Source organism: Typopeltis vanoorti, chromosome 18, assembly GCF_054136105.1.
Source record: "Typopeltis vanoorti isolate ZY-2024b chromosome 18, IOZ_Tvanoo_1.0, whole genome shotgun sequence".
NCBI lineage: Eukaryota > Metazoa > Arthropoda > Arachnida > Uropygi > Thelyphonidae > Typopeltis > Typopeltis vanoorti.
The window spans coordinates 90526539-90552498 of record NC_143566.1 but is presented as its reverse complement, the minus strand read 5'-3'; the positions used below and the strand labels follow the sequence as shown (position 1 = coordinate 90552498).

Below are 25960 nucleotides of genomic sequence, written 5' to 3'. Positions count from 1 at the left end.
AAATTATTGAGCTTTCCGACGACGTTTTCATGGCGTTGAAGAACTGCTGACTTGTTTACAAATCAGCAGTTCTTCAATATCTCACCACCATGTTGATTACTGTACCTCACCACCATGTTGATTACTGCATCAGACAGTAGTGTGCTTGCGAGAACATCATACTTCTCAAGAGGACATTGAGTGAGTGCAAGAGAGAGAAATAGAACAGCTGTCACGTTCATTGGAACAGAAAAATGAGAGACAATGTTCTAGAGAAGGGAGTTGGAAGTTTTAAGGGAGAAAATAGTTTAAGGGAATTTCTAAAGCCAAAAAGGCAGATAAGAGTGTTTTGAAGGGAACAAATAGTTATCCTAAAATTAACAGATGAATTTCCTTTATATGAAGTAAAGTTGTGACAGATAAAAAGTGATTACATAGATTCGCCCAAAACAAAGGACAGTTCCTTTTGATAAGGTATGCAGAAAGTGTATTCTGGTAAGTGCTGTAAACCCATAAGAAATGAACTTTTTGTATTTAAGGATAATGATGAAGCTTTCACAAGGAAACTGGGAACTTTAAAATTATTGTCATACTCTTGAGTTAAGAAATTTATATTTTATGGCCATTAATCAGAGCTGAAGAAACTATGCTTTGAGCTCAAAATTTGTTCATTCTCACAAAATCCTGTGAATTTGAAGAGAAGAAAACTTATGTAATGTTTATGTTCTTTAATTATGTTAAATGTTTGGGCCTTTATATTCTCATTAAGAGATAATTTATTTGAAATGAAAAATTGTATATAGCACTTGCGAAACATTAACATTTTATACACACCATTTAAGACAATACAGAAAAATCTACACTAATATTATTTGTAAATAAATATATTATTTTGAATTTCCTTTGTTTCTCACCGAATCTCTTAAATTATCATAATAACAATATCCTAGGTATGAATCTGTGGTATTAACCAACTATTTCTCTTTGAAAGACTTGGTTCTTAAAAAGAAAGTGGAAGGATACTATAAAACATATGCATGCACCATAGTCTGTGGGAGGGGAGTGTTTTTCCATTACGAGTGCCATTCCATTTGTCTCAGTTACACTAATTGTTGCTAAATATAGTGCACAGATGTTAAATACTAGAGTTTAGGCTTATACTTTGATTATTCAGCATCATATATAGTTTAAGGAAATTAACAACGTATTTGTTAATAAATAAAACAATTTACTTATTATCCTATATTTTGCCGAAGCCAAATCGACATCATCAGGGATTTATACACTTGTATTAGACACATCAAGCACACTTCAGTAACAAAGATGGAAAAACTGGAGAGATACAGGATGCCTAAAGTCCTATAATTATGCCACCTGTTGGTTTCAATTGGATGTTTTTGGTCATTGGGCAGACTGTTGCAGATGAGGGTTTCCCATATGAGGGGGGGGGGGTATGATACAACCATATTTGTTTAGGTTAGGATAGTTGGTAAGGGCTGCTGCTGATTCAAGGAAAATCCTCTTGAACTTGAATTTACTTTGGTGGAGTAAGGTGGCTTTTTTGCAATGAATCCTGTGACAGATACCCAGCACAGGATTCATGGTCTGCTAATCCTGAGCAGCTGTAGTGGTGGCTGCACTGATATGCAGATGTTGGCTGTCCTACCTGTTTGTTCATAATAAGAAAGGTTGAAGCTGCAGGGTACCTGGTAAACTCTAGGTAAATCCAGAGGATGTAGCTTGTCTTTTGGAGGATATGAGGGTTGCTAGCTTTTTTTGTGTTGGTAGTCACAAGATTGCACTTTACCTTTTCTGAGACGCCATGGATATAGGGGGATGGTAATGTATGTTTGTTGTAATCTATGTTAGGGAGGATGGTGTGGATATATGGTGTTAATATTCTTTGTATTTGTTAGAAGGTATAGCTGTTGGCCAAAAAAGTGTTTTTATGTGGATGAGTTATGTGTTGAGTGCATTGTTATCTGAGCAAATTAGTTTTGCCCAGTGGACTAATGTTTTTATAGTTCCAAATTGTTGGGGTGCAGATGTGACTGTTGATGGATGTATCTACCTGTGTGTGGGGGGGATCTGTAGACTGTGAAGGTCAGGGATCCATTTCGGTTTTCTTGTAACTAGGGTGTCTAGGAAGGGAATTGAATCCTGGGATATTGGCTTTTTCAAATGGTAAAGGAAAGTGTTTAAGGTGTCATGCCCACGTGACCAAAATCCAAACACATTGTCTACACAGTGTAGCTAAAGGAGGGGGGGAGAGGAATTTAGGGCTTTTCAAATGTCTCCATGAATAAGTTAATTGGGGGGGGGGGGAACAAACTGAAATTAGTTTCACTTTCAGTTATGGCCTGGATAATAGTCATTTCCAATTGTGTTAAATTAAAACACGCACTATCTTCACTCTGCTATGAGAGTAAATTACTGCAGTGCGCTCAGTGTTTGCCAACACCATTGAAGCTATTCGTATGTGGCTCTCCATGACGCTGAATGCATATCTTTGGACGATCCTCTCAGATGTCTCAAATTATGCATCTGCATCCAAGGAATTCACAAAAATAAGAATTCAACATATCAAAAAGTTCAAAAATTTAATGAAAAAATCACTGTCTCCAAGACCACCTGAAAACATCATTGGGTAATCTACCCACTGCCATCCTCGAATCAGCCACCACTACTATCATTTTAAATCATATGGATCATATTAAAAAAATGACCACAATTCTTAAAAACCGATCCACTTACCGCCTACTAAATTATTACCCCCACTCACACACAGATTACAACCATTCATAGACTACTAAAAAATGATCATTCCTATTCCTGGCTGGCAGACATAACCAACAAATTAAAACCTTATAATTTCAGACCCTCCCCCACCTCCATATTAGTGGACTTCCAAAAACCATAAAAGATGATGTACCTCTACACCCAGTTGTAGATGGTGTAGACTCACCTATCCACACACTAGCTGAACATTTAGCCAAAGTGCTTTCTTGTACTACTGGGAATACCTCATCACATATCAAAACTCAGCCCATTTTAAGTCCAGTATACAATTCCTCACACTCTGCTGCACTGACTTAATGTTCAGTTTCAGTGTCTCCTCCTTATTCACAAATGTCCCACTTAAAGACACCTTAGCACTTATCCAAGCAGAATTTTCTTCCAATTTCTCAGCCCTTTTTTTTTTCAGTTCACTATGAACTCGGGCTGTTTTGTTTGGCAAGGAAAATTCTACAAAGAAATTGAAGGTACAGCCATGGGCTCCCCCCCCCCCTTAAACCTGCTATTTAGCTACGTTATGTAGACAATGTGTTTGCAATTTGGCCATATGACTGAGACACCTTACACACTTTCCTATTTGAATAGACAACATCCAAGGATCCAATTCACGATAGAAATAGAAAGTAACAACAGTCTGTCCTTCCTGGACATCCTAGTTATAAGACAAGGAAATGGAGTCCTGATCTTCACAGTCTACAGAATGATGTATCCCATACACACACAGGTAAATACATCCATCAGTCACATCACCCTACCCCCCCCCCCCCCCCCCCCAACTATAAAAACCTTAGTCCACCGGGCAAAACTAATTTGCTCAGATAACAATGCGTTCAACACAGAACTTATCCACATAAAAAACACTTTTTTTTGGCCAATGGCTACACTTCTCAACAAATACAAAGAATTTTAACACCATCCCACCTCCCCAACATAGATTACAGCAAACATATCACCATCCCCTATATCTGTGACATCTCAGAAAAGGTAGTCAAGATATTAAAAAAACCACAATCTTGACCACCTACTTACAAACCACCCAAAAAGCTAACGGCCCTCATTCACTCCCCCAAAGACTAGCTACATCCTCTGGATTTATCTAGAGTTTATCAGGTACACTGCAGCTTCAGTCTTTCTTATTATGGAAAAACTGGTAGGACAGCCAACATCCACATATCAATGTACCAAGATTACATCTGACTCCACCACTACAGCCACTGAAGATTTGCACACCATGCCCTGGATACCTGGCATAGGAGCTGTTGAAAAAGCCACCTTACTCCACTGAAGCAAATTCAAGATTGAGAGGGTTTTCCTCGAATCAGCTGCAGCCCTTACCAAATATCCCCCAATGTAAACAAATATGGTTGTATCAGACTCCCCCCCCCCTCATGTGGGAAACCCTTGTCCACAAACAGTCAGCACAACGACCAAGAACACCCAACCGAAGCTAATAGGTTGCATAATTGTAGAACTTTAGGCTTCCTATATCAAGGAAGGTTTTTCATCTCTGTTACTGAAGTGTTGCCAGCATGCACATGTCTAATACAAGTGTATTAATCCCTTGCGGTGCTGATTTGACTTTGGTGAAATATAGTATAATAAGTAAATAATTTTATTTATTGACAAATATGTTGTTAATTTCCTTAAACTATATATGATGACAGATGTTAAATGTCTCTGTATGCCATATTTAGTAATAAACGAAGCCATTTGTTTTCTTACTTCCTGAGTATAGAGTCTATTGATTTTGGAAAGTTTTTCACAGAGTAAGAATGTTTTTATTTCAGTCTTCGGAAACAATGGATGTATTAAAACTATTCATTCCTGAATATAAATGAATACTTCTATGTATTATAAGAATTATAATATAAGAAGTATTCATTTATATTTATTTATTTATTAAATATTTATTTTGTTAATTTACAATAAAATCCCAGCATATATGTGATATCTCTTATTGATAAGACAGAAGAGCCACTCACAAAAAAAAAAAAAAAAAAAAAAAGTAGGATTTCCGAAAGTGTGGAAAATTTCAACAATGATCGGATTTCCTGTATCACACTCATATGTTACTGAGTGAAATGCATGCTGAGCCTCGGGAGACAAACGAAAATTCTTAGAAAATGAAAGAAAATAAAGACAGATCCCAAGATATATAAATCCATACTTATGTAAGAAATTCCTGAGATACGCAATATCTATGGGCAGTACTTATGAAAACAGTATGTGCAAGCCACCACTCAGCCCCACATGCTGCATCGTATCATTTCCTACATGCCCCTTGCTGTGAATGCACCTATATAATATTGTGCTTATTTTCATATTTTTGGTGTTTTTTCTAAATATTATTTGCAATGGCTGGTAGTAAATGTGCCCTGAATCAAAATGTGAACAATCTCACAAACATAATGCAATTGATCTAGAGATGAAATTATTGATAATAAAAAATATAAAGGTAGATTTTATAATTATTCCTGATTTTCTTCTTTTTCCATAGAATGAATATGAATTATTGAAAGCTAAGAGACCACACTTTAGTGCCTGGCAGTGACAATTGCCAGGCACTAAAGTGTGGTCAAATTGTAAAATATGTTTGGTGTGTTTATTGTTTAAAAATTGTTCAGCTGGATACGATGTAAAATGTTTGTATCTTTTATGTATTTAATACAGGAAGTTTATTACTTTTTTTACTATTTAATATCGCTGCATTGCACTACGTGTTTATTTTTTGCATATATGTTTGACAAAGTATTTATGAAAGGTCAAGGGAAAGGAGGAGGGGGGAATCCTACTTACATAAATTTTGACTTGCGTAAGGAGTTGCAAAATGTCAAGGAATGTTTGTATAAATAAAACGGAGAAATAAATACACATAACAAAAAGATGATTTGCTGTTCCATCAACGCCTTGTATTCCTGCCATGTCTAACTGAATCACCTGATCAACATTATTAGTTCATTGGATTAGCCCCTCCCTATAGTTATATACTGAACTACCAAATGTATACAGGTGGCTGTTTATTGATTAGTTATCTCTTTCCCTTTCCTCAGGTTTTTTTTTTTTTTTTAATTATGCCATCATAAATTCACTCATGCATGCCTACAATTTATTGAATCACATGCTATTTGCTCCACCCAGCAATTTACAGGATACACATATCACAAAAAGGAATGTGAATGAAGGAGGTAGGGAGCATCTGCTATCATTAGCAGATCCTACCTATCCCCTTCAATCCTATTCTATTATATTCTCTGCCAGCACCGGCCTGAGCAAATTTTTGAGTGTGGGCAAGATTTTTTTTTTCCCACTCTTCGGTCGAAATTGTATATGTATATATAAAAATTATATATATATATATAGTGAATAAATAAATAATAATAATAATAAATAAATAAAATATTTTTGTGTTTATTATATAATGAGTACATAATTTTAACACAATTTATAAATATTACATAAATCACATTAAATGTGATAAAACAAATATGAAAAAATTTAAATTAAGAATTAACAATTTTAATTATTTAAAAAAGAAACCTTTCTAGCCTTAATTTAGGCAAAAGACTTGACTACTTCTTCTAGATCTAATGTCTTGGCTATGTTACTTTCAATAGATAAAGTGTCTAAGCCATCTAATCTCTCTTGGGACATTGTGGACCTCAAACAATGTTTAATAAGTCTTAATTTAGAAAAACTGCGCTCTGCACTTGCAACTGTAGTTGGGATTGTTAAAAGAATTCATAGTGATGTGTACACATTAAGAAAAAGACTTATGCAGTTATTTGCACAAATATAATTTAATATTTCTTTGAGAGAATAATTATTTGATATCCTCTGAGACAATATTTTAATTCATCTAATAAATCTATTGCTGAAATATCTTTTTGATCACCATCAGACAGAACAATTTCTAAGTTGAAACAAGCTTTTTTTTTACTGTATCATTATCAAATTTTAAGTTTCCAGTGTTAAAGAGAAACCCAAAAATTTATTCATATTTATTTAGCTGTTGATATTTCTCAGTAATTGATGTTATTGCTGAATCAAGAATTACATTAAAAAAATTAATTTGAAACTGTCGCTTAAAATTAGTAATTTTTTCGTCAGGACATTCATGATCGAATTCAGTTTTCACATGTCGAGTTTTTGTGCTGTTGTTAGTTGGGAAATCAGCATTTAACCCAATATTTAGAGCAAAGTTATGGGGTTGGTGCTTAGCTTTCAAAAAATTATTTTCACTTCTGTATGGCATCAAGAATTTTTTTCGTGACATCTAATGATTTCAAGGCTTCCATAATATCGCAAGAGATATTTTACAATTGTTTGCTAGATGCATTGACTTCACTTAGAATGTCATACCAAACAAATGTGCCAAATATAAACCTGAAAGAATTAATTTTTTTTTGCTAATGAACTAGCTTCTAATTTTGTTTTAATGCCTTGTTGCCCAATTACGCTGTCATCTTCTGTGATGAAAATTAAAACTTCATATATTTCTTTTACTTGATTTCGTATTGCTTTTACAACTTCAATGCGACTTTCCCATCTTGCCATGCATAAAGGTTTTAAAGTAAAATTTTGGATGTGGTTTAGAACTTCCCATCGATGACTCGATGAAGAAAAGAAATTATAGATTGACTGAATAATGTCAAAAATTAAACCGTATCTACATTGCAGTTTGCTGCATTGCTCAATACCAAGTTCAAGGAATGTGTATAACATGGAACAAAAAATGCTCTAGGATTTTTGTTCCTTAAAAGTGCTTGTACTTCTGCATTCTTCCCCTTCATATTTGACCCATTGTCATATCCCTGACTATGGAATATTTAAGTTTTTTTCTTCTAATAATTTTAAAATTACTTCAGCCATACCACTTCCTGTTGTATTATTAATTTTAATGAAATCTAGAAATCTTTCCTCTATTTGCATAATATCTTGCGTTTCTTCGTTTTTTTCTTTTTTTGAAACATATCTTACGATTAAGGACATTTACTCCTGCCACAAAATATCAGTGATGTAATCAACAATTCTGAAAAATAGATCTGAAAAATACTTAGCATTCATTATTTTAGATACAATTTTTTTTTTTAATTTCATTACTGAATATATTAATGATTTCATTTTGTATACATTTCCCTAAATAATGAACGAGAATTTCATTGTTTTTTATGCATTCTACATGTTTTTGTAATACGCTGTCAAATTTGGTGGATAATTCTATCCATTTCAAAAAATTTCCATTATTATATTTGTATATAGAGTATCTGAACTTCCTCTGAATGCTATGTTTTCTTTTGCAAGAAATTTAATAACCGATATTATGCGTTTTAAAACATGTATCTAGTGTCATCATTCTTTTTTGAGTAATTTTAGCTGATGTTGATCAATTGTAGTTTCATTTTTTAAATGCTTTTCCAAATCAATCCATTTTTCAAAATTATTAAAATGTTCTTGAAATTTTTCGTGGCACTGAAGAACTTGGGACATATGTTTCCAATCATTATTTCCTCCCGAAAATAAGTTCATAGTTCGAATATTAGAAAATAATTTGCAGCAAAAAAACAAAATACTACTTTTTTGAACTTGAGTAAATTAACCAAGATCTTTTAATGGTTTCTCCGTTACTCAAAATCCTGTTATAATGCGATACATGAAAACTTCTATTATGTTCATCGCGTGGAAAAAAAGTCTTTTTTGATTCAGCAGGAGGACCTCGTTTTATTAATATATCAATTATTGAATTGGGCAAGTTTGGCCATAAAGCTGGATCATCAAAAAAGCTCGTAATTTATGTTGAGGTATTTGTATTTGAAGTCGAAGCTATTGGATGTTTCTCAAGAGCCTGATTATCATCTAAACTCAAATTCGAATTTTCAGACTCATTGTCAGTGAGGGACTCCACAGGAACGTTGGTTTCACTGACTCTTGTTTCTGATAATTTCAAAAATTTCCGCAATTGATTTTCTTGCTGAGCTCGAATAACTTCTCATTCTGCTCGTCTTTTTCTGTATTGATGACCAGAAAGGGTTTTCATTTTGTTTCTCTGGTCTGCCATTTTTGTCTGTTTCTGAAATCATATAAAAACTTTATTTTTTTCATAAAGTATGGGCCCAAAACAAAGTAAAAAATTTAGAATTGAATCGTCATTTGCCAAGTCTCGCCCCTTTATACAATCATTTTTATCTGATTTTACTGCATTAAGACAACAAATAAATTAGCAAAATAAAATTAAAAATTACCTTGTTTAATATTAACATAAAACTCTGTACAATAGTCAATGGGCACAATTTCAAATATATGCAAGAGTTCGTGAAATAAAAAAAAAAGTTAAAAACAACATGGCTATAGTTACAAAGAAAATGAAATTAATAATTTATTTAAAAAATCATTAAAATAAATCACATATTTAACTACATACTTACCTTCACAAATACGAGGTAACAAAATTCATTCAGCAAGCTAATAATATAATACACATTAATACAGGGAAAGTGAACTGGCATGTAAGAAAATTTTGCAGATATGTGAACAATTTATAATTATTATTATTATTATAAAAACCCTCCATGGAGTCAAAGACTCATCATAGGAGGGCCACTATTATACACATAGTTTATCATACCATGCCTAAAATATATTTACTGTCTCTGTGCTCACCACACTCTCAGGCAATGCATTCCATTCACTCTCTACATGCAAAAAACCTGCTCCTCACACCTTGCTCACATAAATCCAAAATCTCCTTATATTACTTGTTGCTTTCTTTACTTGCTCTTCCTTTTCTCTTTTCCTTTTTGAGAAAAGCAGCTCCCGATAACTTTTTTCTCTTTCAAATTACTGATCTAAATGACAATAAATTTTGCATTGATAAATTATTCTTTTTTCTATTAATTGTTAATTTTGAGTTTATTTATTTTTAGGGGTTTTAAAACAATTAAATCTTATTTTTTTTAAAAAAAATCGATTTAAAACAGTTGCCTTCTACGGATTTTTACTATAAATAATTAATTTATACAATAATTTGAAAATTTGATAATTAAAGCTAAACTATAATTATTGAGGGCAATGTAAAGTATGCTGCCAATGAGCAATTTTGGCATTTTAGCAAAATGCACCTCTGATTAATATGTTTATAATTTATAAACTATTATCTTTAAAATTTTATTTGTCTATCAAAAATTCAAAAATAAGTACACAATTAAAAACAAAGTCAAAAATTTTCAAAGCCACTTAAACACAGAATACACAATACACTCAATATGCTTCACATTCAAAATTGAAATGAAGCTGAAAAACATGTATGTAGTGCATATCATGCTGTTTCGTCTATCCAAATTCGAAGCGGAATTTAAGAAAACGAACAGCGTAATATGCACCTATGTTTCAGACTAAATATTTGGATAGATCAGTGTTTCTGAAACAAACTTCAGATATCCGTGTGCCCCTTTAATTTTCATTATTACCAAGTACCTTATCAAAATACTCTTATCAAATTAATAATAATAAATAAAAATATATTTCATTGTAAATGTCTGTTTTATTTGAATTTAGATGTACATTTAAACAAAAAAAATTATTTATTTTTAATAGAACAAAATTTATAAAGATATTATACATTTTTACTTAATATAAATAATTTATCATCAATGAGAGGAATAAAATTGGTTATTTCTATATCTGCTATATTGCTCTCTTTTGTGCGTTTTATAAATCCAGTCTTTAACCAATGATCCATACTTAAGAATTTGAAAGCTAAAAAATTACCGTATTTACTCAAATATTAAAGCTAAAAAATCGTGGTGTGAGATATATGGATTTTTGGAAACTAAAGTTTTCAAAAAAAAAACTGAAAATGGGTATGACTTACCAAGAAGCTTCTGTCCTCGAGAGCGATTTCCTTGTGTGCAACGTCACAGTTATCTACACAAATAGAGTCATCTTCTTTCCCATTATATCAAGCAAAAATTACCAGTAATTTAACACTTGAGATAAGTAACGAACAATCCTTGACAAATTACTATTGAGAAGTGAAAGATGTGTGCGATTGTAGGCCAGTAGAGAAAGAGCAGCTATTAAGAAGTGCATGTGATTGGTGCGGTATTAATAAAAGATCGTGTGACCCAAACAAAAAGCAAGCTGACAATTGAATGGAAATGCTAATTCTCTTAAACTAATTTCCATAATATCTGAAATACAGGTAACCCTTGTATAACGTGGTAGTTATACAACACGGTCTACAAATTGTAGTAACCCTTGTTCAACGCGGGTACTGATACAACACGGTTTCGACAAAAACATGGTCTACAGATTGTAGTAACCCTTTATCTTTTCATATATTTTTTACCATGCAACTTAAAAATCAAATTTTATTTTCGTTAAATTTGCGTCTGCCCGTATATCTTTTATAGTTGTAAGTAGCGAATTTATATTAGTGGAAATACCTTTTAGCACACATGTACGTCAATTGTTTACTATATAAAGTGTTTATTGTTTTGAAAGTTGTCTTCGCTTTTTGCCAGGAAAGCGCATTAAAAATCAGAAGTGTGTTAATCTCAAGCTGAACACTTTATTTTCTGGTGAGTTACATACAATATGTAATGCTTTTTTTATGTAAAAATTTTATTTTTATAGTAATGGCCACTTAGAGGGCCTTTGCGATATGGTTGAAAACGAAATTAGTGAATTAATTGATGGGAAAATAGATTTAAATTAGGAGGAACTGGTACAGTTAATAGATGACGTCAAACCAAATGGCGTGGAAAGTTCTTCCGAAGTTTCTGATTGTGATGAATCTGTTAAAGAATTCAGTTTAAAGAAATTAGCAGAAGGATTGGATTTGGCAAGAAAGTTAGGAAGCTATTTTACAGATAATGCTCCCTCAATGGAGCGCTCCGGAAAATTCACAAGACAGTTGGATATTTGTTTAGCTCCATATTATAAACTTAATAAAAAAAATTGCAGCATAGTGGCAAGCAAGGTCTTATTTCAGACTTCTTTATAACTAAACCAGCCAAAGTAGGCAATGAGAATTATACAAACGATGTCCAAGAGATGTCAAGCGATGAAGACGTCCGGCCACTCTTAATAAAGAACATTACGAAATTTCATTTTGAAGACAGTGATGACAATTAAATTATGCACTTTATTTTATTTTGGCTAAAACATTTATGCATTATGAGCAATGAAGTTTACGCACAATTTGTATTTTTATAAGTTTATACTATGTATTTTGTTTCATAGTTTATATGTTTTCTTAACTTCATGAATTACCTGAATTAAATAAAAATATTTTTTGTTGGATGTGTCATTGTTTATATAATTTTTAAAAAAAAGATTTTGGAATATAACCCTACTTTTTCTATGTGATCTGAGTCTCGCATAACGTGATTTATATAATGCGGCATTTCTGTAGAACCTGACATCCGTGTTATACGAGGGTTACCTGTACATTCACTATATATTTCATGATGGGGTAGTGTCAAGCAAAACCACATATTGCACCGGCAACATGTGGTTTTGCTCGAGTCTATACAGCAGTTTCTGTTGGAGGGGAGATGTGATTCATTAGTTAGTGTTTATATTCCCAGTTGTCTCTAATTGCACTATTTGTTGAGAAATATATTACACAGTCTGCAAATGTCAGTGAACCTTATCCAGTGCCGAATAAGGAACCTTATTGATAAAACTAATTGTTTTTTGTGTTTCTGCAGTATAGTTGCTGTTGTGGAGGGCGTATTGTTTACTGCAGGGAACAAGTTATCGTGAAAGTTGGGGCGATAGTGACTCACAATTTGAGTGGGAGAATTCATACATAATATAATTTAATATATATAGACTATAAAAGTTTATGAAATTCACATCATATGATGCTTCATGGGTTGTTTCCTTAAGTATCTAATAAATGGGTTCTAAAATGTTTAGTTTTAGTGTGTATGACTATCATCATCAAATTCTTGCCATGTACTATGACTATAATTTTTTTATTAATAAAATATAATAAGCACATATTTAACTGTCAATTGGAAATGGCACCTTTTTTCTTTGGTAAATTAAACTCTGTATTTTTTGTAAAATATCTTGTTGCCATAATTCGGCTGAACGAGCATCCTTATTAAGCAGCATGTGAGGCAGGTTGCCTCTATGCTACACCCTGTCAACGGTACTGGTAGTAATACATGTGAAAATTAGGCCTAACTTGATGCATATACAAAACTTCAATCAATAAAAAAATCAACCACATTACTGACTATACTCACCACATTAATGACTTAATTTATCCTAAAACGTGTGGACAGACTTATGTGTTCGTCAAACATGTTGTTTATTATTTTAACGGTATAATAGAACACAGAAACTAAGTAAATAATTAATTTATTAACTTGATGCTGATATTTTGCTGGTATTATAACCAGCATCTTCAGAGCACAAAAACACTGTTTGTCACAATACACGAGACTAAAACAACATGTTGTACTTAAACAAAATTGTAGCAGCAACACAAAGACTAGAGTCCTGATTTTGGCGCCCTCTATCTGAAAAAAAAAAAAAAAAAAAAAAAAAATGCTATCATATATTACTAGAGTCCTAGAAAAGTGCTAGTTTTTTCTTAATATGACTGTCTCCCAGATCTTCGGCAAGTTAATACAGCCATATTTGTTGAGATTTGGAGTGTGTTTTAGGGCTTCTGTCGCCTCTAAGAACAATCTCTCTGATTTATATGGGTTTCTGTGTAGTACTTTTGTGTTTTTCCAGTTGATCCTGTGTGCAGGGGTATCCAGAGCATGGTCTGCTAGGGCCCGACTTCCCATAATGATATTTCCGGACGTATCGTTTATCGTTCGCTGATGCGGATATTCACAGTTCTTCCTGTTTGACCGTAGTAGGCTTGATTGCATGAGCAGGGTACTTGGTAGACTCCTGGGTGTGATAAAGGAGGAATGCTGTCCTTGGGTGAGCGGATGGAGGGTGGCTAATTTGCTACATGGTCTATTGAGAATTCTTGAGAGATCTTTTCGGATGTGCCTTTAATGTAAGGGGATGGTGGACTGTTTTGTTGTAGTTCTCATTGGTGGATGGTGGGAGGGGTTTCTTAGGAGTGTTTAGTATTTTGTTTATTTTTTGTGGATTGTAGCCAGTTGGCCAAGAAGGGTGTGGCGTAAGTGAGTCAGTTCAGCAGTAAGAGCCTTGTCATTTTGAACAGATTGCTCTCGCTCTATGGGTTAGCGTTTTTAATATGCCATATTGTTTAGAAGGATGATGGTGTGATTGTTTGTGTAAGTATCTGCCTGTATGTGTGGGTTTTCTGAAAACTGAAAATGATAAGGAAACCATCTAGGCACACCCCTACGCCCAATTGTGGACAGTATAAATAGTCCCACATACAAACTGGCTAGACATTTAGCGAAGCTACTAGCCACTCTCACTAACAATTCTCCCTCCTTTATCAAAAATTCAGCACACCCTAAATTGCATCTTACAACACCTCACCCTAAAAAGCTCAGACTTAATAGTAAGCTTTGACATCACTTCACTATATAAAACACATTTCATATCCACAGTCATAACCCTCAATCTACTGAAGGGCACACTTCCCCCTGATATATTTGAACTATTCAAATTCACAATACATGCAGGATATTTCACATGGAAAGGGAAAATATACAAACAAATTGATGGGACCAGCCATGGGCTCCCCCCCTAGCCAACTTTTACATAGAACACCTGGAAAAACAAGCAATCAATACAGCCACTCTCAAACCAACACTTTGGCTACGCTATGTTGATGATGTGCTTGCTATTTGGCCACATGGCCCTGAGACATTGAAAACATTCTTAGCGCATTTAAATAGCCAACATCCAAAAATCCACTTTACTATGGAACTGGAAGCCAACAACTGTCTGCCCTTCCTGGATACACTCATCACACGTCTCCCAGACGGTTCCTTATCATTTTCAGTTTTCAGAAAACCCACACATACAGGGAGATACTTACACAAACAATCACACCATCATCCTTCTCAACAATATGGCATATTAAAAACGCTACCCCATAGAGCGAGAGCAATCTGTTCAAATGACAAGGCTCTTACTGCTGAACTGACTCACTTATGCCACACCTTCTTGGCCAACGGCTACAATCCACAAAAAATAAACAAAATACTAAACACTCCTAAGAAACCCCTCCCACCATCCACCACAGAGAACTACAACAAAACAGTCACCATCCCTTACATTAAAGGCACATCCAAAAAGATCTCAAGAATTCTCAGTAAACATAAACTACGCACTACATTCAGACCATATAGCAAATTAGCCACCCTCATCCGCTCACCCAAGGACAGCATTCCTCCTTTATCACATCCAGGAGTCTACCAAGTACCCTGCTCATGCAATCAAGCCTACTACGGTCAAACAGGAAGAACTGTGAATATCCGCATCAGCGAACATAAACGATACGTCCGGAAATATCATTATGGAAAGTCGGGCCTAGCAGACCATGCTCTGGATACCCCTGCACGCAGGATCAACTGGAAAAACACAAAAGTACTACACAGAAACCCATATAAATCAGAGAGATTGTTCTTAGAGGCGACAGAAGCCCTAAAACACACTCCAAATCTCAACAAATATGGCTGTATTAACTTGCCGAAGATCTGGGAGACAGTCATATTAAGAAAAAACTAGCACTTTTCTAGGACTCTAGTAATATATGATAACGTTTTTTTTTTTTTTTTTTTTTTTTTTTTTTTTTTTTTTTTTTTTTCAGATAGAGGGCGCCAAAAATCAGGACTCTAGTCTTTGTGTTGCTGCTACAATTTTGGTTAAGTACACCATGTTGTTTTAGTCTCGCGTATTGTGACAAATAGTGTTTTTGTGCTCTGAAGATGCTGGTTATAATACCAGCGAAATATCAGCATCAAGTTAATAAATTAATTATTTACTTCGTTTCTGTGTTCTATTATACCGTTAAAATAATAAACAACATTAGTTTATCCTATGTATGTCTTATCACATATATACACATCAATATAATTGAACTTCGGCACCAACTAATAATGTAAACAAGAGAACTGATAATTATCCGACATTAACTAATTTGCCACCTGTGTGAAATTTTAGATAATTTTAATTATAGATAACATCTTATATGACTATAATATTTTTTTTAATTATTTTTATTTTTTTTCAAACAGTTTCATATTTATATTATTTATTATTATATCAAATTTTTTATATTAAAATATTAAATTACTGAATAAAAATTTCAGATTAATTTTGTTTCTTAAATAAAAATATTCTATTTATAAGAGAATCAAATTTTCTCAATGAAATTGGATCTAAATGTTTCTGTGCCAGGGGTTATCAAAATAAAAATAATTATTTGGAGCTTAATATAATTAGAATGAAATATAATTATCTTTATAAATATGTATATATAAATTTAATATTTTTTAAATATATGATATATCCAATTTAATTTTTATTTTAATTTTTTCTGCCTCCAGTATAATTGTAACAAACTCTAAGTTTTCTGCCTATGCCATTTGCCCATGCTGTCCCTGTAACTACATCATTTGCTGTCAGTCAAGTCTCAGTAATGCCTATAACTTTTGGCAAATTTGCACCAACCAATACCAAAAACTCCTCCCTCTTATTTTTGATACTTCTAGCATCAATATAGATAAACTTCAGTATCTCTTATGCCCTAATTACCTTTACACCCTGTATTGACTACACATTTGATTTTGTTGAGTTTGAAACTAGTTTCCACATTTTGATCGTTCTTGCACTCCTTTGCCTCACAAGTTCCTGCACACATATCTCTAACCTGCATCCAGCCTGATAGCTTTAGTTTTCTGACTTTACTGTTCCATATACTCTCAGTGAACAGTGGTTTCTCTTTAATACCTAACTGCAAATCCATATAAGTTCAGTCTAACAGCATTATATAAATCCTTTCAACCATCAAATTCAGTCTATAGGTATACAGATTGCATAACATTTTTTCTGCACAACCTAGTTATAAAATATAATTAGAAAAAAAATATATATATACATTTTTATTTTATTTTATTTTTCATTTTAGCAATAAAGATGAAGTTATCAAAAATTATGAAGCCGGTCACTTATTAAGGAGTAAAAAAGTTGGTCTAAATGAAGGAGGAATATCAGCTGGGTTTGGAGCTCTTGATGCACCTTATCTTGTTTAAGAAGAATACAATTAGTGATTCATTTTCCTGATAAAAAATTATATTTTTGATACACTATTTCACTACCTGCATTTTTGCTAGTCTTTTTTTTTTCTGCACAAAATCATGTGTAATATTTTGACAAAATTAAATTTTTTAATTATTTTTTCTTTTATACTATTTTCTCTTCCCCCTCCTCCTCCCTTTTTTGTTATGGATATGTTGTCTTTTTTTTAAATATAATTTAAGAGTAAAGAAGTTACTTGATAAACATATTTTATTGATATGATTAAAAGACAGATTATGGAATGACTTTGTTTTCTCAAAATAAAAACATATTACCACATGATTGGGAATATTATTACTGTTATTAGACAAAAACAGTTAACTGCATATCATCTGGATCTCTTGATATTACACAAGCAGTTTGGTTTAGGAAAATCAGGTTGTTGTGAAGGGGGGGGGGAAACTAGCATAACTTTCTTCTGCTTATTAGAGATAAAAATCTTAATGCAATTAGCAAATGCAATACAGTTAAAGTCTTTGGCAAGTATTCCATATAACAAAAAGTCTGTTTTTAAAATATTAATTACTATTGATGATGATGACTTATGAGAATATTTTTAATTCTAAGAAGATCACTAATTTAAAAATAAATAAAAAAAAAGCTATGTAAGATCAAGACGCTATACAAGCTCGTACAGAGCAGGCTTATTACAAAGATCCATGCCTATGGTGGGATTTGAACCTACTACCTGTTGGTTAGAGAAGAGGTATGCTACCTACTTGGCCAACCAAGCTCTCAGTACTCTCCTGTAATTTTTTCCAATTGCATAAATAATATACCTGCCAGTATATCCTAGTTATTTGTTGCTGATTGCTGCACAAACCATGTTTAAATTATTAATGAATGACAGTAAGCTTTCTACTGTTCATTCAAAAGAAAACTTGGATTCAAGTTTTCTTTTGTCTTGTAATGGGGGTCAATATGCTTTGTAAAATAACCATATAGTATGAACTAATCAGAATAATAAAAAGAAAGAAAAAAATCTTTAGAGGTAAGTTGTACATGGTATACAGTTATGCTATTCTTCACTCTTGTCCATAGTGTATAAAAATGTTTGTTATATCAATAAGCTGAAAGTATGAATTTTCTCATTTATTAAACTCATACAAATGTATTTCATTTGTGAATCAGTTGCAAAGCGTTAAGATAACATCTACATAGTAATAATTTCAATGTCAAAAGACTTGCAATGTAAATGTTAAATACAAAATAAACTTCATTGCTCAATTTGCAGTTTGATTTTGAGGCAGTTATTACCTTTCTTAGATGTTAATGAGGATTTATTATGATAACATTTTTTTCTGATTATTGTGATAACAGATTTCTACTATTATAATGAGAATTTGAAATGTTTGGTTTAATTACATAAAGTAGAAAAAATATACCTTCTGTACTATAGATTGTATTGTTTACTAAGGAAAGATTTACTGATAAAATATGATGCTGTTTGAGTTTGCTATTGTGAATATATCTGATTATAAGGATAATTTATTACAGTAAAATAAATAAGAAGGTAGTCTTAGAATATTTAGTCTTGTTGATAATCTTAAGTGTCAGGGATATTTATTAATTAGCTGATATTTTGTTCATTTTAAACTGATACCTTCAAAATGCAAACAAATTGTCATGTTACATAAATAATTATAATTAGTTTCAGAAAGTCCAGACAACTGCAATTATATTTGGAACTGAAAGTGACATAACTTCTTTTATTATTATTTTGAATGTTCCAAGGAATCCCAGAACTAACTGGAAGGAGGGACTCATTTAAACACATATATCTCTCCTGGAATACATTTCCTGAGATCACATTCACTAGCCTTTTATGGAATGTAGAGAACTGACCAGAGCTTCTGACCTAATGTCCAATCCTCATCTTCTGGTGGTGCACATTTTTAGATATCTACCTGCATATTGAACAACCAAGGATGTGCTTGCAGATTGGGATTTAGCCAACGAAATTGTTTTTCTTGTTGGCAAACCATAATGCAGAATGATGGTACAACATGGCAGAATTTCATGCTAACTGGAATATCCCCCTGTTAAACAAGAGCTCCCTATTTTTTCATCAGAAAACCAGGGCAAACAGCAAAAAGGCAGCAACTGGAACAAATCCCAACTCAGCATTGACAGAACTAAAGATTGGCATAGTCAGCATAAGAAGCATCAATGGAAAAGAAATGGAACTAGCAGAAGAATTGGATAAGTACCAGATTGACATAATTGGTGTTACCAACACAAAGAAGACAAACTGGTGAGATCTTTCTAAGCAACAAATACAAAACATTATATATAGGCAATAATGATCAGGGAAAAGGAGTAATTATGGTATTTTACACTAAGTATGAAGATAATTTTCTTGAATAGCAAGCAATATTAAGCAGAGTGATGTGAGCAAATGCCATAATGGGGAACTGAACAATGAGACTCATTTGTGTCTATGATCCTACAGAAGATTCTTCTGAGGAAGAAGTGGAGGAATTTTTGAGGCATTAGAGAAGGCAGTTGATGCAACAAAAAAAGAAAAATTTGGTCGTTGTTGGAGACCTAAATAACAGAGAATGAAATTATTGCCAGACATGTAGAAATGTCTTGAGAAAAGTGCAGAATAAATAATAATGGTAAGTACTTGCTGGATTTCTTCAGGAGATCAGTTATTACTAACACAATGCTCCAACATAAAAAGGTGCACAAATTCACATTGAGAGAAGATGCAAGGATTAAGAAAAGTCTCATTGACTATGCTATTGTTGAAAGGGATGTTTTTTCATGATCATGAGTATACAGAGGATTTGAAAGTAGAAGTGATCACCATTTAGTTTTCAGCAGAATAAAATTGAATTTTATTTTGAAAAGAAGAGTGTATGTAAGAAAGTTGTAAATCAAATCAAAGTTGAGCAGCTTTCAAATGTTAACTGTAGACTCAAATACACAAACATTATTCAAGAAAAAATTAGATGGGAAACAAGAACTAAACCTTGTCAATTCAGTGGCAAACCTTGGAGAAAACATTGATTGATTGATTTGGCCAAAGAGTCGTGTGGTGAGGTCTGCAATGACAGAAAAATCAGAACTCAAGGAAAAGAAAACATTGAAATTTGTCCCAAGTAAGTTACTGCTACTCTTAGATAATCCAGAGAAAAATGTAAAAAGCAAAACACTGTGTAAAACTAGCTAAAAAAAAGTCATGGAAACACTTTGGTAAGAATAGAAAATAAATATCAGAAAGGTGGCAAAATATTGTGGTGGCGTTTGAAAAAAAACTTAGAATAGGAGGAAAGAGTACTGTAAAAGGAATCAGAGATGATAAAGATTACCAAAACTGAAGATAATCTAGATGTTTGAAGTAATTATGTTGAAAGATTACCAAATGAAGCTAGCAGTGACAGCATGGTGGTGAAAACACTTGATGGAATGCCATCAGAAATACATATCCATACTTGAAGTAGCTATCAAAAACCTGAAATGTGGAAAGGCAGCTGAAGTAGATGATATTCAACCAGAAATGCTTATATATGGAGATAAATTTGCAGTGACTGCACTTCACAATTCAGAAGACTTGGTCAGAAAGTCAACTTCCAGATGATTGGAGTAGAACTCTCATGGTTACCATCTGTAAAAAAAAAAAAAGTAATAAAGCTGAATTTGAGAATTACAGAGGATACGTTTTCCAGGTAAGATTTATGCAAGCATGCTTGTAAAGAAGCTGAGAAAAATTGTGGAAGAGAAGAATAAGCTGGGTTCAGACCAAATAGAAGTTAAGATCAGATTTTTACTTTGACAAATAGTTGAAAAATCATGGAATATAACAAATCTGTAATTAAGTTTGGCTGATCAGGAAAAGGCATACAACAAGATGTCTAGAAAAAAGCTTTTCAAAACACTACAATTATATTGAGTAAAGGGAACATGAGAGGGACAGTCTATATTTAAATTGTAAGTCAGCAGTTAGAATTGAAGAAAATACAGAAAAATAGTTGGATATAAAATCGCTCATGAGATAAGGATGCACATTATCTCCATTCTTATTCATCATCTATATGAATCACATTATGAAAGACGCTGGCATTTAAACTGATATTATAATTGTAGATATAAAACCTAGCTATTTGCTTTATGCAGGTAATGTTGTACTCCTAAATACATCCAGTGCAAGTTCTCCAGGATTCTCTAACTGAATTGCATAATAGCTGTAACAAATTTGGTGAAAATGCATAATAGAAAAACCTAATCTGTGAAAATAGACAGGAACATATAAAACCTCTACTGCATTCTGAATTCTAGAGCCCCTGTAGAACAAGTAAAATATTTCAGCTATTTAGGCATGATTTTAAGTGAACATGGCAAGTTAACTCTGGAAATAGACAATAGAGTAAGCAAAGCAGGTATGGTGGGAAGCCAGTTGGATAAATTTATATAGAATAAGAGAAAATAGCCAGAACACTAAACTGGCTGTATACAAGACAGTGTTCAAACCAGTTTTAAGTGGATCTGAGAGTTGGGTCAAAAATGAAGTGCTTGATCGAAGACTAGACCACAGATATGAGAGTTCTGAGAAAAATGGGGAGTGGCAGATGGCATCAATTGCAGAATTGTATTAAAAATGAAGATAGAAAGGAACTTGACATTATTAGCATTCAAGAATGGCAAGCAGAGCTAATCTGAGATGATATGACTTAAAGAAAACAGAATAACAGATGAAAGGTTAGCAAAACAGGTGTTTGATGGCAGGAAAGAGACCCAGAAGTAGACCAAGGTCTTAGTGGATTGATTTAGTCAGAAGTGCCTTAGAAGAACAAAATATTTGATACAACCAACAATGCTGGAGTGTTGACAAGTAATAGACTAATTTTAGGAAAATTGTTGATAAACAAATACATCATTTATTTACATTGTTTATTTATTTATGTTTATACTTTATAGAGATTATACGTTTATGATTTATATATCTATGTGTGAACAAAGAGAGGTCCTTTCTAGCATCTGATGAAACCCAGCTATTAAGAGTGAAAAAAATAGGTAAACGAAGCTCTGTGTGCGTGCGTGCATGCTTAACTGGAGAGCTCTAGATCTCAGCAAAGCAAAACACAAACTTATTTACCAGCGCCACCAAGTGGGTAAAAGCGTATTGAAAGAATATTAATAAAAATTGAAAAATATCGTTCTATGATTACATGCAAGGATATATTATTATTTTTTGACACCTCTAGGGAGTCCAAGGACTCATCGAGGGAGGGCACCTGCTCTACACCACTCCACTAATTGACCTCAACTACACCAATGCCATCTACTGCTGACCACTACCACTGGTATTTCCACAGACTATCACAAACATTCATGCCAATGGTGGGATTCAAACCTGCAGCCTTTTGGCTGGAGAGCAGATGCGCTAACCACTCGGCCAACCAGGTGGGCAGATTCATTTAATCATTAAATGTGTTTATGCTATTGTTTTAATCCCAAGTATTGAACAACTGTAAACAATTATATTTGTCATATTTTATTTCGAAGTTCTGATAATTAAATAAATATATACTTAGGACCGTTCTTTATGGTAGTTAAATAACAAGGCAACTCGTGGCAAAGATGGTCAGGCCCCATTCTCCATTGTCTTTCCTGGCTGAGGTGGAATATGAACGTTTAATTGTTTCAAAACATATCAAAAACTTCACTACAAATAGCATCATTTTATTCACTTTTTTTTTAAATAAACCCATTCATTACTGTTGGTTTACACCTATATTATGTTAGTACTAAAGGCTGTAAACCTACAATGCAAATCATACTAAACCTATATAGCGAATTACTACTGTGGGTTGGCTAAGGTCGCAATCTTCTCTGCTGCATACCTTGCTATAATGATCAACATGAAGCTTTTTCAAGACACTTCAGGTCTTCAATAAGCGGTTGGAGATGAATGAAATTTATTCCCATCTAAAGATGGTCACAGGCTTCCATTGCCACGACATGATCGGCATGCACAGCTTGTTGGTTAGACAGCAGATATCCTAACGAATCGGCCAACCAGACTGGAAAGTTCGGTTTTGGTGTCAATCTAATCATGTTTATTCAAAATAATTTCGAATGTTATTAGCTGTCTGGTTGGATGGAACTCAATAAAATTTCGTACATTTTATGTGAATACTACCCAGTACTGTCAACAGGGTGTAGCAGAGAGGCAGCCTGCCTCACAGCACGGCCTAGTAAGCGTGCTCGTTCAGCCATATTGTGGTATGTGCAGTCGCTACACTAACAATTCCTTTCAGCTTCTTGTTAGCGTAACAAGTGCAGAAAGAAGTTTTTCCAAGCTTAAACTGATTAAAAATTATTGGCAAACAGCAATGACCCAAGAAAGATTGGTTAGTCTAGCAACTATATCATTAGAGGCAGACATAGCTTATAATTTAAATTTAGAAGATCTTAGAAACAGTTTTATTGTGCAATTTCTCCGTAGAGCAAACATTTCATTAATATTATTATGTAATCGTTTTGCATTAATGTTTCTCTTGTAATAAAAAAAATAATTTGAAGTTTTCTTATATTTTTGTCTTATCCATCAGGGGGGATATTTAATTGTTTGCCTCAGGGTGCAATCTAATCTGCCGACGACTCTGATGCTACCCTACGAGAGGGTAAGTTCTCGAAACCCTGTCCTGCTTGTAGACTATCCATAGTATTTTTTTCTCCTTTCTTGCGTTAAATAAGAGAAGGGAGGGGGTTGTTTCACACGGTTGCTCTGCTTAGCGGTTTATTGTTGTCTGTATGCTTGATTACCCCCCATAGAGTAGATGGACTACACTCATATTTCTCTGTTTCGTAGCATTGTACTCTAAGGCAGTGTTTCTCAAACTTCAGATATCTGCATACCCCTTCTTAAATTTTCATTATTACCAAGTAACCCCTAATTAATTAAAATTAATAAATTAATTTAAAATATTAATTAAAATTAAATATCTATTTTATTTGAATTTATATGTTTATGTAAACAAAAAATATGATTTATTTCTAAATTTTGGTTCTCTAGATATGTCAGACGACACACTCATCAATTTCATTTGATCCAGATGCAATATCAACATTTTCTTGTTGCTTACAGCTACTTGTATTTGCTATATTGCTCTCTTTTGGGGATTTTATAAATCCAATCTTTAACCAATGATCCATATGTAAGAATTTGAAAGCTAAAAAAAAAGTACTGTATTTATTCGAATATAACTCTAACTTTTTTCCCAAAATTAAAGTGAAAAAATCATGTTGCGAGATACGTACAGAAATTTTCGGAAACTAAAGTTTTCAGAAAAAAACTAAAAATGGTGCATTTAGACTATTAGAAAATAGTCTAAACGCTGAAATAAAAAAACTAACACAGATCTTCTTAAATCGCAACTATCCTACACAACTGATTAACTACGCAAACAAGATGGCAAAAAACCGCCAAAACAACCCAAGTACCAAAATGAACTTCCCTACACAAAAAATTATCAAACTACCATACACCCAAAACACATACAAAGCCTATAAATACATCTTCAAACATACTGACTACAAACTGGTATTCACCACAAGCCAAAAACTGGCAAACCTCCTAAAATCCACCAAACCTCGCACACAAAAAGAAATATTTGAACAGCACAATGTAGTCTATAAATTTCCCTGCCAAAAAGACTGTGACATCACCTACACAGTTCCACCATCAGGTCTTTATGGGCAAGACTACAAGAACACTTCCGTGACTGTAACATCCCTATTCCAGAACATTTAAACACTAAAAAACGCAACATCAAAAAGAAAAATCGTATACAAAACACAGGAAAAACGGAAATAGCTGTTCATGCCCTTGAACAAAAACACACCCCGCAGATAGACAAGGCCATCATAATAGACAGACAAGACAATGAAACAATGCTCAGAATATCGGAAACAATAGCTATAAAGTGTGACGCGAACTCTATCAACGTACACAGGCCCTACATCATCTCCGAGGTTTGGAAGCTTCACAACATAAAATTGAGGTCACAACCCCGACCAATAGGAGACAACACAAACACCTCTAAAGCAGAAGCACTCACCCGACCTGACATAGCTTCCACTTTCCCAATGTGTTCAGATGACGACCACGAATAGTCGAAACGGTCCACACCCCATCAACCACCTTTCCCCTTCCCCCTCCCTATTTTAAAAATTAACCCTTTCATTTTTTCCCCACTCTATATAAAAGTATATGTTTCTATATATTACGAAAAAAAAACGGGTTTTTCTAACTTATTCTACCAAACTGCCTACCCCCCCACACACACACACACTCTGCAGTTTTCTACATCGCAGACTGAGGAAAAGCCACAACACCCAGAAAAAGGTATGTGCAATTTTCTATTCCTTAGGCTACATATACTTTTTAGTACATCTACACTCATAATGCCCTAAGAATCCATGAGTAAATAGCCAATGACATTTAAACAGGGGTACTCCTAAACTGAAGCAGGCAAAATAGCTGTAATTATAATAATAATAATAAATCTCTTCACTACTTGTTTAAATCTTTTAATTGATAAATTGCCCATGTTTCTCACATGAAATTCACGATACAAATTAAATTCTTCTTTCAAAATCATGTGTCAGCGATTGCGCTGGAAACACGTTTAAAAGTCTTTCTTCTATTCGAAGTAGTGTACAGTGAATTCAGTGACACTCAGCTGTATTCGTAGAACAAAACCAGTATATTATGGAGGAAACACTTTACTTACTCGCTGAATGTCCTAATTAAGTCAACATTCTAAAAGTAGATTAGTGATTTGTTTATTTTCTAAGAAAGTTTTATAAATTGAGACAGTGCAGTGTGATGGTGGTATCGAGGTTAGCATAACTGCATTTCAAGCAGTTGACGTGGGTTCGATTCGCGGCCATCGCAAAATGTTTTTTTTTTTTATCA

At 33.4% G+C, this 25960-nt stretch overlaps 1 protein-coding gene across 1 annotated transcript in view; it reads left to right on the top strand.

Annotated features, from left to right (window-relative positions):
* LOC150096928 (glutathione synthetase-like) overlaps window positions 1-18519 on the top strand; it is a 183713-nt gene extending 165194 nt beyond the window's left edge. The window contains exon 12 of the mRNA XM_090408052.1: window positions 16862-18519. Within this exon, the coding sequence (XP_090264178.1) occupies window positions 16862-16985 (124 nt within the window). The 3' untranslated portion in view covers window positions 16986-18519. The remainder of the gene's footprint in view (window positions 1-16861) is intronic.
* Window positions 18520-25960: the final 7441 nt, after the last annotated feature.